This window comes from Jaculus jaculus, chromosome 10 (assembly GCF_020740685.1).
Source record: "Jaculus jaculus isolate mJacJac1 chromosome 10, mJacJac1.mat.Y.cur, whole genome shotgun sequence".
In the NCBI taxonomy this organism is placed as follows: Eukaryota; Metazoa; Chordata; class Mammalia; order Rodentia; family Dipodidae; genus Jaculus; species Jaculus jaculus.
The window spans coordinates 77,592,113-77,612,326 of record NC_059111.1 but is presented as its reverse complement, the minus strand read 5'-3'; the positions used below and the strand labels follow the sequence as shown (position 1 = coordinate 77,612,326).

The window sequence follows — 20,214 nt, the reverse complement described above, 5'->3', positions numbered from 1 at the left end:
GAGAGAGAGAGAGACGGGCAGGCGGGGGGGGGGGGGGGGGTTGGCATGCCAGGTCTTCCAGCTACTGCAAATGAACTCTAGATGAATGCATCACCTTGTGCATCTGGCTCACATGGGTATTAAGGAATTGAACCTTGGTCCTTATGTTTTGCAGGCAAGGACCTTAATCACTGAGCAATCTCTCTAGCCCTATTTTACACACTTTTCAGTAACATTACTATTCTATGGCTGGACCACCCTGAAAAGACTCATTCCTGTCTGAAATGATATTGCTAATAGCTCAGATATTAGATATTAGATATTGAAGATATTAGATATTAGAACAAGTTGAAACCATTTGGAGAATTGTGAGTTTATACAAGGTGCTAGACAGGCTTTTATTTAATATGTATACATTTAGTTTGCCTGCCATCTAGTTTTTGTATATCAGAGCAGTTTGGGAATATATTATGAGGAGTTCAATGCTTGAGAATCTGTATCATGCCATGATATTCCATAGTAACACAATACTTTACAAAAAGAAGAATCCCCTTATTTAACTTCTTTGATCAATTTGTATTACATTCCTTTCTTAGGAGTATAAAGAAATTTATTTTGAAGCAAGCCCAACAGACTGGCCTTTTTTATGCAAGAGAGAGAGAGAGAGAGAGAATTGGCATGCCAGGGCCTCCAGCCACTGTAATCAAACTCCAGATTCCTACACCATCTTGTGTGCATGTGTGAACTTGCTCCCTTGCATCACTTTGTGCATATGGGTTATGTAGGACCTGGAGAATTGAACATGAGTCCTTAGGCTTCACAGACAAGCACTTTAACCACTAAGCCATCTCTCCAGCCCTAGAAATTATTTTTGTTAAATTTTTTCCATATAAATTTATTTTGACTAAATTAAATGATACTAGTAGGATTATATAGAAGGTAAGTAGTGTGAAATGCATGCTAAATAAGGTCTTCTTGAGGATAGAAAACACATATGTTACTAGTCAAGGTCACATCCCTCTTCAATGTTAGTATTTAGTGGTTCTCAATTTCTAATTAGAATGTAATCAAGGAGATAAATGTGATCAAGGAGATAAGATCCTTCATTCCATCTCAACTGTGAATTCTATTAAGATTTGTCTTCAAAATATAGAAAGGTAACTTATTTAGTATGTTTTTAGAAATCATGTTCTTTTTTTTTGTTTTGTTTTTTTTGAGGTATGGTCTCACTCTAGCCCAGGCTGACCTGGAATTCACTAAGGAGTCTCAGGGTGGCCTTGAACTCATGGCAATCTTCCTACCTCTGCCTCCCAAGTGCTGGAATTAAAGGCGTGCACCACCACGCCCAGCTAGGAATCATGCTCTTGATAGAAATGGACCTCATTTCTACATTTATATTTCATATACTTTCCTAAATTCTTTAATATCTTTTTAATTTTATTTTTGAGGTAGCATCTCATTCTAGTCCCTGGCTGACCTGGAATTCAATGTGTAGCCTAAGAATGGCCTCAAACTCACAGCAATCCTCCTACCTCTACCTCCTAAGTGCTAGAATCAAAGGTGTGCACCAGTATGCATGGCTAAATACCTTAATTTAAATAAAAACATCTTAATGTGAGTATTCTTTATTTAAGGGTTCTGGGTTTTACTAGTCAGTTGACAGTTTAACAGTTTATATTTTAATTCATTGGAATTTCTAGGGAAATTTGGTTTTGCTGAATTTTTTGTTTTTGCTTTTTAAAATTTTTTTCCTGAGACAGGATCTCACTATGCAGCAAAGGTCGGCATGGAACTCACTCTATACTCTAAGACTGGCCTGAAACTGCAGATCCTTCCCCCTCTCCCTTTTGAGTGCAGAGATTCCACGTGCACCACCACACCCAGCTTTAGAGCAGACCTTCTAAAAGCAGAGCACTGATATTCTTCCACCCAGAACTAGCTGAGGGATTTCCATACTTGCATCTGCAGGACGAAGATGGTCTGAGTCACAAGTAAAGAATGTCTGGTGATCCTGGGCAGAGAGATTCATGTCATAGTAAGTCAGAGGCTCTCGTCCTGTGACCCAAGTATATCTGTGAAGGAAAATAAGGCAGTTTTGAGAGAGTTAAGCAAGACTTATGAAAGAGTTTTAGGGCAGTAAAAATATAAACTACTAATTAAATAAGGTAGCTCTGCTAATGAATGTCAAAATATTTTTTTCAATAAATCAACCTTTTCTTTGTTCAAGAATTATATAGGACAAAACATACAAGGAAAGAAATAAACATTTTAACATTTTTGCATTAAAATTTACTAGTCCTAGCTAACAAAATCCTTCCTTAATTAGTATTACAAACAGATATGCCCAAAAGCTATGAAAATTCTGATTCTCCTAATTACTTCATTCAATTAAATTTTAATGTTACTTCTCTGGGATCTTTCTAATCATGTTCTGGGTTAGCTTCAAAATATTTTGGTCATATAATATATACTGAAAAGAATAGGATAATTCTAAAAGGCTACACATTTTTGTACCATATCTCAACTTTATTACTAAAATGTTTATAAAAGCAAGAAATCAAAACATTTGAGGACAGTATAAAAATATGCAAGCAGATGGGCCTCGTGGCACTTGGGATGTAAAGGCAGGAGGAGTGACAGTTTAAAGTTATCCTGGACAACATGAGACCCTGTCTCAAAAAAGAAGAAAAAAGAAAAACACTGTTACCTGACCCCTAAATGAACCAGCAAAAACACTTGCCGCCGTTTTTGATCTCTGAACCAGACCTATTTGTTTCCTAAGCTGTCACATTGCTTACCGATTATATTCAGCACCCCTAAATAAATTTAGTGGATTTCGCCATACTTTGCATTCTGTAACAAAGAGAAATTTGAAAATGTTACATGTAAGTTCAGTGATATCATAAGCTAATTAATTCAGCAAAACACCCTTCCGGGCCATTTGATAAGATAATTTTATTCCCTATCCTTTATATAGGAAACAGTGCAGAAAAACTCCTGAGTGGTTAATTAAGCTCTGGGAATTGGAAAGTTTTACCTAATCTCTCTGGGTCCAAGTTTCCTCATTTGTCAAATGAAGGCACATGCCAAAGTCAGCCACTTCATAACTTCTATAGTTATTTTAAGAGGTCTGAACAGATTTATGAATTTACTCCTAAAATTTTAAGTAAAGGGGTAGAAATAAGGTTACTTTTCTGTCACTGTAAAATATATCTCTCAGATCACTCCATGACAAACAAGCTCAACAGTAACAAAGCCCTGGACTCTTAAGGACTATGCTAATTCTGATTTTGTGATCCACTAAATTGTTGCTTCTTTACCTAATTAATTCCATCTGAAATATTTATTTTAAAAGGATTATGGTGAATATTTTGTCTTCCCAGAAAGGAACTATATGAAAATTAATAAAATTGCCATTATTAAAAAATTACCACTACAGAGAAATGCTATGAAAATAAACTGTTCTAAAACATTTCCATATCATTTACTTATGCAGACACATGTATGTGTACTAACAGTAGAGCAGTAACATCATAATGTTAGTTACTATCAGGTTCTTTGGTTAGACAGGGGTACAGGAACTTAAGAGCCACAGACTTTAACTTAGCAAAGTCAGTCAGTCACTTTGTGTTATACTCAGTGTGTGACAAATAAGCTACAATTCTTTTCAAACATCCTATGATTAAGTCTTTCTACTGATTTATAACACTAGATTTCCTTTGGATAAGTACAATGTTATTAGATAATAAAATTTAACCATAGTCAAAACATCTACATGTGTGGGAGTAATTAAAGAATACTCCTAATGATATACTTAAAAGTACTGCAGAAACCCAAAGAATATTCAATTCCATGTGGTGATTTGTTAGGCGTAAACCTCAGTCTGTATATCTAACATCCATCCTTCTACCATCATCTATCCATCCATCCAACAGACATTCTTTAAACACCCAATCTGAAAAACAAGTAAACCATCATTACACTACATTGTGATGCAAAAGAATATAAAGCAATATGGTAATGCTGTGTATGATCTCAGTACAAATTTGCTGAAGTAATAAACTTAGGGACTACAGAGAGCCAGAATACATGTTTTCATTTTTAAAAGGTAAGTTTACCTTTGTATTAGGGCAGCAGCCCTCTTTGAATTTACTTAATGTTTATAAATAATGGTTCTAAATATTTTGTCATTTAGCTTAACTGTTCACTTAATACAGCACATCTGAATTTTGTTCTTGAAAAATTGAAGTTTGAAGGCTACCACTTACTTCATAAAACACTAACAAAACATTATGATTCCTTTAAATAATTTATTTTTTTCTCCAAACACAAAGCCTGTTAGAAGGGTCATACAGATCACAGCTTGAAACATATTAGTCAGGCAAGCAACCATGGTTACTATCCATATGGTTGTTATAACTCTTAGCACTTTATCGCTGCCACCTCTTCCTCAGATAAACTCTTTCAAAATGCTCTTCTTCAAGCTTCATAAGTACTGCAAGGTTTACAGTTAAGATGTAATAAACTTGCACACGATTTATGTACAAGGATGACCATGGTATAAAGTTTACAGTAGTAAAAAATAAAGTTTACAGTAAAATACAGGTGTTTCTTTCCATAATTAATTCCATCTGAAGTATTTATTTTAAAAGGATTATTGTGAATATTTTGTCTTCAAGAGCTTTAATATACCACCTGTGAAAATAAGCACTATTCACACATCAATTGACAAATTAGAAAAAAAAAGTGCCATCAATTAACATTTTTACTGTATTATTGCAGTTGAAATTTAAAATATTTTTAAACAAAAATAAGTACAAAGAGAAACAGTGCATGTATTTTAACTATTCACCAAGCAGTATCTAAGAGGGGTTTTTGTTTGTTTATAGGAAGTAACATAAGATAGCCAGCAGGGGGTGCAGCAAACATTCTGAAATGTTACTTTCATCACTTCTCTTAGAGAACTAAATATATATAGTCCTTGTTAACATTAGTGTCATAAATATGTACTTTATTCTGTTTTTTAACTGTTTATGAAGTTTAGAAATTAAGATCTAATTAACCGTAATAGATGCAAACTTTTCAATAAGAAAAAAAGCATGATGAGGAATAAAAATATCTTTCTTAAATTGTACCTTTGAAACTGAGGGTACAGAGCAGGTTGTTCTTTAAGAAATAAGCAACTTAGAGGTGATATGTAAACACACATCAGTTTTGCTTTAAATTATGTCAGAGCTATGTGAATTTCTTCTTTGCTATTCTGTTTCCTAGTCTTATCTTTAGTACTCTTGTGTCATGGCATCATCACTCTAGGGAATATATCTCATAAAGATGAAGCTGCTTGATGTGGCTTGGTAATATGGAGAAGGGTATAAATGCAAAACATATCACAATGTGAAGATTTAAAAGAAGAAATGAAGCTCAGATCTCCAGAGGGTAAGAATTCTTTTATCCATGTCTTTTATTTGCTTTTGAAGAATAAATTCTTTATTTCAAATTAGATTTGAATTTTTATCTGCAAAAGGAATTTTTCATTCTCCATTATCTTCAACAACTTCATAGCTGTTGGGGAGCTCTGAAAGTTGGCTTAATGAAGGCCTTGCTAATAGTATTAACTGTCTAGTTATAAATATGTCCCCAATATAATAAGCATACTGTCTTGTGGTTCCATTTGCAGCACTCCATAGTTTTTAACCACAAGTGCTAAAGGAAATGTTCTAACCTTAGCATGCATGCATGGAAGAAGTCAATTCAAGAGAAAAGGAAGCAGCTCCCATTTTAAAAAGCACCTATTTTCCAAACTCTAGAGAGCATATCAGTAACTCTTTGTCAAAATGGGACATATACCAGTTTGAGGATGGAGAAAAAAATATAAAGAACAATGCCTGCGACTGTCAAGCTCTAGTCCTTTTAGCAGCCTTCCCCCTTAACCATTTCCTACTAAAATCATTCATTACAATCATCCTTGTTACTCAAGAATTCCCACTCAATCATTTCATAGGTCTGTGTGATGTAAACATGTGTGAAATGGCTTTTGTGCACAAATCCTTCCACAACTTGCCAAAACAAAGCTTATGACTTAGAGGAGAGGAACTTTCAGCCGTGACCTGATATGGAGAAGCTCTCCTTCAGAAGGAATGTTCTGAGAGAACCAACTAGCCTGCAGAAAAAGGGAAACTAATTCTCAGAAAAGCCAAAAGTGACAAAAATTTTCAGTCACATGGAAAAACTATTCTGCATACAACTGGCTGAACTCGGCAACACTGTCTTTCTGAAGTTTAAAAACAAAAGAAAAAGAATCCCCATTCCAGGAAGTTTCAAAAGATGAAATTATTAATTCATAACCTGGAAAGATTTCTTAGATGAAAAAGTAGTAACTTTTCTCTAAAACGTTAATCTGAGGACAACAGATATATTTTTGTTTGTTTTTGTTTTGAGGCAGGTTCTCTCCTCTGTAGGCCAAGCTGGCCTGGAGCTCACTATGACGGAGCTTGAGATCTTCCTGACTCAGTCTCTTGACTGTGGAGATTATACACATGGGCTCCTACCCCATGTTCTATGATAATTTTATGAACAGTAGCAGCAATAGCAGTAGCAACTTTTGTCATAGTTTTAAGCTTGATTTTCACTGATCCCTTCTACATAAAGACTTAAAGCTCCAAGTCAACTATTTCCCTCATATATATTAGTGAGAATCATATATTAGAATCTTTCTAAAGCAGCAAAGATTAAGCATAGAAAAAAGATTCTAATTTCTCCAAGATCTATGTAAATGAGATTAGGGTCTGGAATCCAGACTCCTCAACATTTACCTGCTATTATGCAGCACACTTGCTACACTGCAACAACATGTTTAAACACACTGTGATTTCATCAAATGAATTTTCCACTAGAAGAACAAATTTCAAATGTCCTCTCTGGAAATGTTGTATTCTTTTTAACCATACTTTTAAGCACATTAGTAAGTCCTGAGCCAGAAGTAATGCACAGTAGGTCTCTGAGACAGGGAGAAATGATATGCACTTGTTTTACAACTTGGGGAATGAAGAAGGAAGACTGGGGCTGGCTGGGAAGGAGGCCTCCTGTCCAAAGGCCCTGTGGGTCAGATGATCCTCCAGTGACCCTCCACCAAGCAAAACTGGAAAGGTGCCAGAATGTGCTGGCTGCTCTGTGCAACCTCCAGCATGTGAACCCAACCAACCACAGGCCCACAGCAGGTTGAGATCTATTATGCTTGAGGCCCACCAAGTAGGCCTGAGGAAAGCCCTCTGCACAAGCCGTCTATGAGGTCTACCCCTCAGGTCTGCAGCCCAGTGACACCACAATAAGGTTGGGCTAATTTGGCAGCCCAGTTTTACAACCTTTGTTTAATAGGAGTCTCTGTGTGTGCAGGGAGCCACTTCTACTCCTCCATAGGCCTCAGCGCTTCCTTGAGCAGGTACAGTGCTCCCTACCTACTGGGAGTCTTCCTTCAGTCTTTGGGGTCTCTGATTGTTATGTAGAATTTGCTTTCACTTTAACAGTTGGACAATGGTGCACTTTTGTACTTGGAGAGCCCCTAGGAACTTGGTTCTCATGTGGGGCTTCTTCATGCAGTAGTGCAGAACTCTGTGAAAGAAAACCCTCCTCTACCCACATTCCCACTCCTCCAAACAAAGTCTGTTACTTAGAGCCTCACATCTAAAGCCTTCATGATTTTAGGCACTTTGTCTCCATTTTGGTTTTAGGGTAAGCTACTGGTGTAAAAAAAATAATAATAATAATTTTTAAAAAAGAAACATCGAGTTTTCAATTCAACAAAATTCATTACTATAGGGACTAAGAAGATGACTCAATGGTTAAGGCATTAGTTTGCAAAGCCTGTCTACTGACAACTGAGTCCTCAGAACACAAATACAGTCAAATGCTAAAAATAGTGCAAGCATCTTGCATTCGTTTGCAAAAGCAGAAGACCCTATGGCATGTGTGTATACATGTGCACACACACACACACACACACACACACACACACACTTTTTAAAAAGTTCACTACTTCAGAATCTTCTATGGAATATGCAAAAGTATAAGTAAATTTGAGTTTTAGGCCCATTATTAGTTGACTGTTTTATTTCCAGTAGTCATACTGAGAGAAGACAGAAAAGCAGAGAAAATGATGAGGACATGGGAAGGGAAAGGACACCCTCACCCTGCCATCTGACTGAAGTCTATAGCTATTCCCGTCCCCTATATTTTATGATTAAAGTAGCAATGACCCAGGCTTAAGGCCTGTGTTTATCACTTTGCGTAGGGACTCATTTCTTTCCCTAGACATTGTCTGAAAATTTCAAACAAGACTGTTGACTTCTTTTGCAGTAAAGAAAATCTACCTTCTTGCATTCTGGGGTCCTTATCAATTGTAATCCTCAGGAACCAACCTGTGATCTCATTTAGATCCTAGTAACTATTTGACGATAATAACCTCCAAACACACTAAATCCTATGACTGTGGTATGGACAACAGAGCATGATTGTTAGAGAAGTCCACATTCATACTTTCAGGTGTGTCTTCCTTTCTTCTGAGTGCCACACTTTCTCTTAACCCCATGCTTAAAGCCTATATTAAAATATTCTTATTAAACTCCAATTCTGCTTTATAAACTGGTTAGTCCTGAAATTCCTTTCAGCATTGAAGCCAAGAATCCCCATTTGGCCTGAGTTGAGGTGACAGGACTAATGCCTCTGTTCCCTATAATGCTGACACTACTTTCTTCAAAAATATGTGAAGACTGCCAGGCGTGGTGGTGCACGCTTTTAATCCCAGCACTTGAGAGGCAGAGGTAGGTGGATTGCCGTGAGTTAGAGGCCACCCTGCAAGTACATAGTAAGTTCCAGGTTAGCCTGGACTAAAGTGAGACCCTACCTCGAAAACAAAACAAAACAAAACAAAACAAAACAAAACAAAACAAAACAAAACAAAATAAAACAAAACAAAACAAAAACATAAAGATGGCTAACTCTTTTAATTCAGCAGGCATACATTTCTCACTGCTCATTTCTCTCCTAAGTTAACTCCACCAAATAATGTATTGTGAAATAAGTTCATTAAATAAATGTTCAAAAACTAAAACTATTTTGGGCTTCTTTGTCATCTAATTGCAGATATAATCTGTATAAAAACATAAATTTTAATGGGAATTAATTTTGAAAAGACTAAGAAAATCACTTCTAGGATCTGCATTAAATTCTGGCAAGTACAGATCAAGTCTATGCTCACTGAGAGAGTGAAACACTTAAGGTCCTTGACACACAAAAATATGCAATTTTGAAGATGGATATATTTGAAATGCAAGCCCTGAAAGAGTTGGATGTAATGCCTGCACAGCCATATCTCCATGTGTTTGTGGCATTCTCCCAAACTGTATTCACAAAGACCTCAGTTTATCTGAGAAACACTGCTGTATAAATGGATGTCCTCCAGACAGATTTCTGTCAGAGTACTTGATGACCCACCAAAGGTTAGTGATAAGACCCTACTGCTGAACACACCTTATGTGGTTGACATATAAAATGGAATGCTATGGTTGGAAGTTGGAAGAGAGTCAGTCCCCAGACAGTCAGCATGTCTAGTGCCAGAGGGTGCTACATGGGTGACTGGGGGAAAATGACCAATATCTCTCCAAGCAACTCATGGTCTAACCTACTTAGCAGCAAATAACCTGTTGTGATGCCCACACAAATGCAATAGTGGCACACAGCCATGGTGGGGAACCAACAGCTCTTGATTTGGCTAACTGATTCCCTCAGTAGTTACAGGACCCATAGCTGGAGCTGGGAAACAAGTCAGAACAATATCCAAACATAAGCCCTCTCTCCATTATCAAGCTGCCATCAATCATGGGCTACAAGAGGGCCTACACCTATTAAATTCTCTATTAAAAAAAAAAGCAAGGGTTATCTCATTTATCCTGGTGCTAACTTACTCTCCGTTGGAGAATCTGCTTCTCTTTTTCAGATAGATGCAGATCCTAAGGAGAGAGCCACCCCATCATACCTCAAAAGGGCCCTGGCTGAAACAGAAAAATTGGCAAAACGAGCAAGGGTGCTGCTCTCCTGATGAACCGGATACCAGCACAAGGGGGAAGGAGATAAACAGCCAGATTCCCAGAAGCCCCCAACACCTCATCACTGAAGCAGACCAACAATGAACCCAACATGGCTCAGGGAAATTTTGCGGAAGATGGGGTGGAAAGAATGTTAGAGCCACATGTTGGGTCATGATATGCGGAGACATTTATCCTACCCATAACTGTGGGCTAACTCCACAATGCATGACCCATATACCTCAACAAGGAGGGGCCAAGGGGAGGGGGTAGGTCACGGATGAGCCTAATAATGGTACCAAACTGACTGTATATGCTGAATACAAAACTAATTAATAAAATAAATAAATAAATAAATGGGTGTCCTCTAACTTGATATATATGTATGGCTTCATTTAATTTCCAAAATCCTTTGTGAAGTAGATATTATTTTTCTCATGTTTGCTGATTAGGATACTGAGGCTTATTTAGGAAAGTTAAATAGCATACCCAAGGCCAGTTACTGGAAAAGGAACAGAAGCCAAGAACAAGGCCACGTCTGTCTTATCTTACAGCCTGGATTCTCAACCATTGCCACTGGACTGTTTCTAAAGTATTATTACTTCACAAATAATGCCATGTATCATGCTACAAGCCTTTGATAAAATTATTATCATTTGTACTTTTTGAGACAGGATCTCACTATGTAGGTTAAAGTTATCCCTGAACTTTCAATTCTCCTGGTTCTACATACCTAATGTTGGGTTACAGGTGCGAGCCACCAAACCCAGTAATAAAAATTATTTAACTGCTTGGTAATTATATTACTCTTGGCTTTAGAGACCTATTGGGGGTTCTAGAAAGGTCACTTAAATGTTTCAGTTAATCATGACAAACCTGGATTGATACAGTGGTGGAGTACAACTTTAATGCCAAAGATTCATTTTAAGACTATTGTGAGCTTCAGGCAAGACTCTGTTGAGGATGAGGAAGAAAAGAAGAAAGGGAGTGGGAGGAAGACTGCCTAAGTTTTCAGTCATGGACTTTGGGTGGATGAGTTCTGTTTCCTATATCCTACCTTCACAAAACATAAACTGGTCTAATGATATCTCATCTCCTTAACGGGATAATTGTAAGGGATAAACTTATATCAAGTACTAAATGTGCTGGATTACTAGAATAACATGAGTTTCTATGGAGGAAATTGTTTTCTCATGATAATTTTAATCTGTGAAAATTTTAGGATTCTTATTTTTTTAACTATACCTAAGTTTTTAATTTGCATTGCTTTTATTATCTTTATTAAATCAGTGCTTAGAATGCCCCTAGTGATCCAGTGAATTTTAGAATTTAGAATAAATATTCATATAGAATTAAATAAAATCTAGAGGGATTTTTGTTGTTGTTGTTGTTGTTTTGAGGTAGGGTTTTGCTCTGGCTCAGGCTGACCTGAAATTCACTATGTAGTCTCAGGGTGGCCTTGAACTCACAGTAATCCTCCTACCTCTGCCTCCCGAGTGCTGGGATTAAAGGTATGTGCCACAAAGTCTGGCTCAAATCTAGAGATTTTAATCATTGCTTAGAATTTTAAAAATAGGTTATGAGGGCTGAAGGGATAGTTTAGCAGTTAAGGCATTTATCTGCAAAGCCAAAGGACATAGGTTTGATTCCCCAGGACCCACGTAAGCCAGATGCAGAAGGGGGCGCACAGAGTTGCAGTGGTTGGAGCCCTGGCACGCCCATTCTCTCTTTCTCTCCCTCTCTTTCTCCCTCTTTCTGTCTGTCAAATAAAATAAATAAATAAATAAAATAGGTCATGAGAATTAAATAAGATAAAAAATGAGATGTTATGTGATAGGAATGTGGGTGACTGTGTCAGAGCTTGGTAAAAATAAGTTCTACTCAAGAGTCTATAAAGTGTCTCTTACGACAGAGCAACTTGTACTTTCCCCCATATCTGGCAGAAGGCAAGCACTTTAAACCTTTGTTTTATAGCATTTTATTTGAGAACAAAACAAAATTATCAAACAGATGTTTCCATAAGCCAAAATTCTACATATCACTGGACTCTGAGAATCCCTTCTCTTAGGGAGAAGTTGGCCATATTTTAAATCCCTGTGCATCATCAGCCCATAACCTCTATTGGATTAAGAAGTGGCAGCTGGAATCATGGTGATGTGGCAAAATACATCAGTGGAGTTTATCAGAAACTACATATTTGGAAGAAAATTAGCAGCTCAGCTTCCAAATAAAACAAAACAAGAATCTTCATAAATGTTAACTCAGCCAAACAGGATGGAGTTTGGCTAGAGGAAGAAACCATGTGATTAGTTTTCCACTGATTCACAGATAAAAATGGGAAATTTTGAGCAAGTCTGCATTCAGGCCACTTTACATAGAACTAAGCTTTAAAATGTATTCACAAATCCATATTATAAGCAGAAACACTGTACTCATTTCTCACACTACCTTCATCCCAAATCATTCTTAGGTAGTTTGGGTATGATGGTTAATCTTTGGTTGCCAATTTGATAGAATTTAGAATCACCATGAAAACAAATCTCTTGACACGTCTGATAGCGATTTTTTCCCTAGGTTAGATTGATGGAGGTACAAATCCCGACCCCACTCCTGGACTATATAAAAAGGAGAGAGCTGAGTGAGCACCAACATTCATCACTCTCTACATCCTCCCTGCTGATGTGATGTGATGCTAGCTTTCTTCCCCTTGCTTTGCTTTCCTTACCATGATGGACTCCATCCTTTAGAACTCTAAGCTGAAATAAACTCTTTCTTTCCCTAAAGTGTCTCTACTCAGGTATTTTATCTCAGCCATGAAAAGTTAGCACATATATTGGTTTCGCAGATTATAATAATAAAAAGAATATTCCTTAAATTTTTATTTATTTGAAAGAGAAAGAGAGAAAAAGAGAGAGAGAGAATAAGGGAAGGAGGTAGAGAGAATGGGCACACCAGGGCCTTCAGTAGCTACAAACAAACTCCAGACACATGCACTACCTTGTGCATCTGGCTTATGTAGGTCCTGGGGCATAAAACCTGGGTCCTTTGGCTTTGCTGGCAAGTGCCTTAAGAGCTAAGCCATCTCTTCAGCCTCAAAAAGAACATTCTTTAAGGAAAGTGCTACACTAAGTTTTCATACAGTTTATAAATGATATTTCCAGTTTATCTTTAAATATTTTCTTTTTTTAAGGCAAGCCCAACAGACTAGCCTTTTTTCTATGCGAGAAAGTGAGAACAAGAGATGATTGATTGATTGATTGATAGATAGATAGATAGATAGATAGATAGATAGATAGATAGAGACACACACACACAGAGATAGAGAATTGGTCCACCAGGGCCTCCAGCCATTGTAATTGAACTCTAGACATGTGTGGCACCTTGTACACACACGCAACCTTGTGTGCTTATGTCATGTTGTGCAGCTGGTTTACATGGGACCTAGAGAGTTGAACATGGGTTCTTAGGCTTCACAGACAAGCACCTTAACCTCTAAGCCATGTCTCCAGCCCTATCTTTAATATTTCCAATGTCCTTTTTTCAAGTAATGTCATAAGAATCAAATCTCCTTTACCAATTCAACAAGATCTGCCTAGACATTAAGAAAAATCAACATACCTTTCTGTTATAAATTTAATAAGTATTTTATTTGTTTTGTTGTTTTCATGGTAGGCTCTCACTCTAGCCCATGCTGACCTGGAACAGCCCACCAGGCAGCTCTTACCCTGACACCTTCAGCAGTAAACAGAATAAAACAACTTCTTAAAGCCTGAACATGTAGGTATGAATGTAGGTGTATGAACCTGGGGCTGCAATTGCCTTTCTTATACTCGGGAATATACAAAGAAAAAAGGAGAGTCTGGAAGTTGTTCAAGATGGAGTCAGAGCGTTCCTCCAGAAGAAAGTGCAACTAACACTTTTAGGAATGGAAATGGACTATACTGACAAATTATCCAGTGACTTTGTAATCAACAACCCAAATATCAAAGGAATTTGTGGCTGTGGAGAAGATATTATTTAACATGTGAATCCTCAGGACTCCTGTCTCTAGAAGAACTGGGGGCTTCCTGAAAGGAAGCTGAAGAGATCATGTGACTGTCACTTGCCTTAAGGTTTATGATGTTTGACTGTCTTATTGGGAAAATAAAGTGAGCATTAGCAGATATGATCTTTTTATTCTCTGTGAGGGACAGATGAGAAGCCATTGTTCTCTTTGGATCAATTTTCTGTCCTATATTCTGCAGTGAACTCTGTAGGGCATTCTTTGTATTTGAACAAGCTCATGGTCAGTGCTTTCCTGGGGGAAGATCAGGGAAGGGTTGATAGTGAGCTCATACTCTATGATGGTTAAATTGTTGTCACTTAATCTGACAGTAATCCACAGACATCCCTTTTGGGTGGGTCTCTGAATATGCTTGCAAGAAGGATTAATGGAAAGAGGAAACCTTTCCCCCAGGATGAGCCCTTCCCCCAAAGTAAATGGCCCCTCTCAGAGGGGAACTTTAGATAAGGAAGCTTTGGGTAAAAAGAGCCCCTTCCTTCCACTTGGCTGCCAGAGCTGCTTGCTCCCTTCCAGTATGGATTGAAGACCAGCAGCTCCTCAGTGCCTCGAACCGGGGTCCTTAGGCTTCACAGGCAAGCGCTTAACCGCTAAGCCATCTCTCCAGCCCTAAATTCCCTTTTAATATAATTCATTCTAGCGGTTTTGTTCCTCTACAGAACCCTAATACATACTGGATCCCTAGTGAATAGCTCCAGTGTACATATCCCCAGGTATTTCGTACCCATTTTGCTCGTTCTAAATTTCATAGGCATGAAGTCCTGACTGTGGGTAACATTATGGAAATGCCTTGTATTTCTACCCAAACGTGCCATGGCCTTTTTACATTTTATCAAAAATGCCACTGTCAGATGCCTCATTTGGGAACACTTTAACAGCACCAAATATGTCCTTGAACTATCATGCATCTGCGTTCTAAGTATCAGAAGGTGAGAGCCACCAGGCTCAGCTTAACTCCACCTCCTTTGTCATACTGTCAGCTTCAAAATAGGAGCTCAAGATTATCCTCAACCTTTTTTACTTGGATAGTTAACAGCTATCAAGCTTAGCTCCCTTGATTCTGCATGTGAACATACACGGCCAAAAGGAAGCCAGAGGACTTTGTCTACCTACATCCCTGTGCAAGCTAGGGGAGAGCTAGGACAAACAACCTGTCCTCCCTTACAGGGAATGTGTGGGTGCTCAGTATTGAAGCATAGTTGTGAAGATAACTGGAAGGATGGCTCCCTTACATGGTTAACAATTTACAGAGTTTCTTTAAAATTTCTTTGGAGTTTGCATTAGTTTATTTTAAATGGGGAAAAAAAGTTTTATTTAAGGGCTGGAGAGATGGCTTAGCGGTTAAGCGCTTGCCTGTGAAGCCTAAGGACCCTGGTTCGAGGCTCGGTTCCCCAGGTCCCACGTTAGCCAGATGCACAAGGGGGCGCACGCATCTGGAGTGCGTTTGCAGAGGCTGGAAGCCCTGGCGCACCCATTCTCTTTCTCTCTCCTTCTATCTGTCTTTCTCTCTGTGTCTGTCGTTCTCAAAATAAATAAATAAATAAAAATTTTAAAAAAAGTTTTATTTAAAGGCAGGAGAGATGGCTTAGTGGTTAAGGCACTTGCCAACAAAGCAAAGGACCCAGGTTCAGTTCTCCAGTACCTACAAAAGTTGGTGTTGGCTGCACAAGGTGGCACACGCATCTGGAGTTCTTTGCAGTGGCTAGAGGTCCTGGCATGTCCATTCTCTCTCTATCTGTCTCTTTCTCTCTCTCTCTCTCAAATAAATAAATAAAATACTTTTTAAATCTTGGGCTGGAGAGATGGCTTAGTGGTTAAGCGCTTGCCTGTGAAGCCTAAGGACCCCAGTTCGAGGCTCCATTCCCCAGGACCCACATTAGCCAGATGCACAAGGGGCGCACACGTCTGGAGTTCATTTGCAGTGGCTGGAAGCCCTGGCGCGCCCATTCTCTCTCTATCTGCCTCTTTCTCTCTCTGTCACTTTCAAATAAATAAATAAAAATAAACCAAAATAAAAAAAAATACTTTAAAAATCTTATTTAAAACACTTTTATATTAATTGCCATCTTGTTTCTGGAGAACTCTGAAACAGTTTATATTTTTCAAGGAAGATCAGCAACCCACACTTACTCTTGGAACACAGTAGTATTTGTGGAATAGAGCATGGAGTTCTTTGCTTAAAATGTCCAATATGTATATACCTTCTGGTTCCTAAGTATATAGTTAAATAGTTTAACCTAAAACCCTGATTACCAGCTTTTCTTTCTTTCTTTCTTTCTTTCTTTCTTTCTTTCTTTCTTTCTTTCTTTCTTTCTTTCTTTCTTTCTTTCCCTCCCTCCCTCCCTCCCTCCCTCCCTCCCTCCCTCCCTCCCTCCCTCCCTCCCTCCCTCCCTCTTTCTTTCTTTCTTTCTTTCTTTCTTTCTTTCTTTCTTTCTTTCTTTCTTTCTTTCTTTCTTTCTTTCTTTCTTTCTGTTAAGGTAGGGTCTCACTCTAGTCCAGACTGACCTGGAATTTACTATGTAGTCTCAGGGTGGCCTCCTACCTTTGCCTTCCAAGTTCTGGGATTAATGGCATGCGCCAATTCTTTTGAGATACACACACACACACACACACACACATACATATACATATACATACATACATATATATATATACACACAGACATACACACACACACACACACACACACACACACACACACACACACACATATATATCTCAAAAGCACAGACTCAAACTTAAGATCCTCCTGCCTCAGCTTCCTGAGTACTGAGATTAGAGAGAGGCATGTGCCACTACACCAGGCTCCCGATTTTTATTTTAAACAGGTTCCCATTTAGTTGATTGATGTTCCTTGATTTGATGTGCTAGGTAATCCGTGATAAGACAGAATGCTTTTTCTGAAAGCTGATTCTCATGGAGTAGATTAAGTATTTAAGAGTTGTGCTATTTACTAAAGTATCTACCACAAAATACACCAAAACCTAGATGAGCTTTATGTGTGTAGAGACTGAGTTATCAATTAAATACTATGGCCTCTTTGTGATCCTAAACAAGAAAGAAAGAAAGAAAAAAAGAAAGAAAGAAAGAGGAAAGGAAAGGAAAAGAAAAGAATTCTCATAGTTGTTATTTTTGAATACATTCTTATCTTTTTTTGTTCTGTTTTGCTTTGCTTTGAAGCTGGGTCTCACATTGCCTATGCTAGTCTTGAACTCATGGGCTCAAGTGATCTTCCTGTTTAAGCCTTCCAAATATCTGGGGCTATAGGTATGTGCTCAACTGAATATATGTTTTAAAGGTGCTTAGAACAGCATCAAGATTCACACAATATGTCAGGATTCATCCACTAAGAAAGCAAGCAAAGTGATAATATGAAGAATATGGACTCTTTTCATTGCATTAAGGAATGTCAAGAGCCTTAAACTAGGTAAGAAGAAAGGATGTCAATGAAGATATAAATGTATTCATTACAAAGAATGCACTAAAGCTAGGCATGGTGGTGCACTCCTTTAATCCCAGCTCTCAGGAGGCAGAGGTAGGAGGATTGCCATGAGTTCAAGGCCACCCTGACTACATAGTGAATTCCAGGTCAGCCTGGACCAGAGTGAGACCCTTTCTCAAAAAAAAAAAAAAAAAAAAAAGAATGCACTAAAATAAGCATGCCCTCTGTTATTTTGTACAATTTTCTGTTTCAGGTAAAGATACAGCAATTTCAGTCAATAAGCACATTTAATATGTGGAGTCCCCACAACAAATACAAAGTGGTAGCAATTATCTACTCTTCCTTATATAATGCTAACTGAATGATCAAGATTACTAATTACAGGAATGAGCCACATTTCTTAGAGTAGCTGGTTAAAATAATGTTTTGTTGTGTTTACATATTTTTCTTTCACAGAATAGCTGAGTTGAAACCCCCCTCTCCCCTGCCCAATTTTTTAAAAAATTTTTTTGTTCATTTTTATTTATTTATTTAAGAGTGACACACAGAGAGAGAGAGGCAGGTAGAGAGAGAGAGAGAGAGAATGGGCGCTCCAGGGCCTCTAGCCACTACAAACGAACTCCAGACGCATGCGCCTTGTGCATCTGGCTAATGTGGGTCCGGGGGAATCGAGCCTCAAACCAGGGTCCTTGGGCTTCATAGTCAAGTGCTTAACCACTGAGCCATCTCTCCAGCCCCCCTGCCCAATTTTTACCTGGATGGTGCCAACCCTCAAGAGTGCACCACTTAGAATGAAACAAGTGTATACCCAGAGCTGCCCAATGCCTCTCATGTCTGGCTGGAAAATAGTATATGAAAAAACACAGACTCAACATCAGGAACAAAACGCTCTTTGATGCTTATAACCTGGCTAGAAAGTTAAGAAATGTGGATTGAGTTGTAAAGAGGAAGAAAAAAAATCTAACTGAGCTGCTTAATTTATTCCTCTCCATCCTTCAGTTTTTAGAACTAACACCCCCTCCCGTTAAAGAAGTAAACCCCTCCTCTCAGCTTGATCAGAAACCCCTCTTTTGTCTTACGTAGCATTCTATGGTTCCCTCATAAAAGCAGAGCATATGTCACTGTTTCCTTCAATAAAAGTTCCATACACACAAGGACTTTGACTTTTATTTTTTTGTGAGGGACAGAGAATTGGCATTGGCATGCCAGGGCCACCAGCCACTAAAATCAAATTCCAGATGTGTGCACCACAATGTGAATGTGTGCAACCTTGCACACTTGTGTCATCTTGTGCATTTGGCTTGTGTGGGATCTGGAGAGTTAAGCATGGGTCCTTAGGCTTTGCAGGCAAGCGCCTTAACTGCTAAGCCATCACTCCAGCCCAGATTTTGACTTTTTGTTTAGTTCTAATATTCCTAAGAATCCATGTAAAGCCAAGTTCAACATACATATTTAAGAAATGTCTATTGAGATGGTCTAGGAAATTATATTCTTTTCTATTGCTCCATAAGCAGATGATAGTACAGGTATTTTATAAACTCATTTGCTTACTGAATATCCAAGTTATAGCAGACACTATGCAATGCACAATGTTGCAAAAGTACCTTAAAAATTACAGTGTAGGCCAGGGAGGAGGTGGCTCAGTGGAAAAGTGCCTGCTGCATAACTCTGAGTTCAGATCCCCACCCTCATGTAAAAGCTGGAAGCTGTGGTAGCTTCTATACTCCAAGTGAATCTACAGCCAGAGAGAAGGTGGAAACAGGAGAATTTCCTGAAAGTTCAGAAACTGCATGGTGACCAAGGAGAAACCTTACCCTGTCAGTGCAGTTTCAGTTCTGTTGTCAACTTCATCAGACCAGGAATCAAGTAAATGATGTCTATCTCTTGGGAGAATCTGTGAAAATGTTTCCAGGAAGGATTATCTAAGGGAAGGAGTCATTCCTCCAGCATGGGTAGCTCTACTGGTGGTGGAATAAACATAAAGAATCTTGAAGGGCTGGAGAGATCGCTTAATGGTTAAGGTGCTTGCCTGGAAAGCCAAAGAACCCCAGTTCAATTCCCTAGGACCCATGTCAGCCAGATGCACAAGGTGACCATGTAGCTGGAGCTCATTTGTAGTGGCTGGAGGCCCTGGCATGCACATTCTTTCTCTCTCTTACTCTCTCCCTCTGCCTTGTACTCTCTCTCAAATAAATAAATAAAAATGAAAAAGATTAAAAAAAAAAAAAAGAATCATTAAGAGAACATAAGGCTTTTGCCTGCTGCCCTCACTGCTAGATAGTGCTATCCTTATGGGCACTGGAACCCAGCATCATTAGCCTTCCCATGTGGAATGAAGATCATGGCTCTTCAGAAATCCTCCAGGCCTTCAATGCCAGATTAGGACTGCTGAGGCATCCACCTTCATGCACTGAACAGCTACTGGAGTCTCCAATGCTCTAGTCTGCAGCTATTGTTGGACTACCCAGCCTATATCCTTTAAACCAATCTAATAAATCTCCTTTGTAATAAATACTCATTTTATCAATTCTATTTCGATAGAGAACCCAGACTAATATACAAGCAAGGTAAATGATGGTGAGGACTGTCCTCTGCCCTCCCAATGTAAACTGTTGCCCACACATGCAAACACTCACACATAAATACATAGACAC

At 38.5% G+C, this 20,214-nt stretch overlaps 1 protein-coding gene across 8 annotated transcripts in view; it reads right to left on the bottom strand.

Annotated features, from left to right (window-relative positions):
* Positions 1–20,214, bottom strand: part of St7 (suppression of tumorigenicity 7) — a 312,701-nt gene that overhangs the window by 103,024 nt on the left and 189,463 nt on the right. For all 8 annotated transcript variants that reach the window (XM_045160301.1, XM_045160302.1, XM_045160307.1 and 5 more), the window contains 2 exons: positions 2,778–2,832; positions 1,936–2,051 (listed from right to left, as the gene is read on the bottom strand). In XM_045160301.1, coding sequence (XP_045016236.1) covers positions 1,936–2,051; positions 2,778–2,832 — 171 coding nt within the window. The remainder of the gene's footprint in view (positions 1–1,935; positions 2,052–2,777; positions 2,833–20,214) is intronic.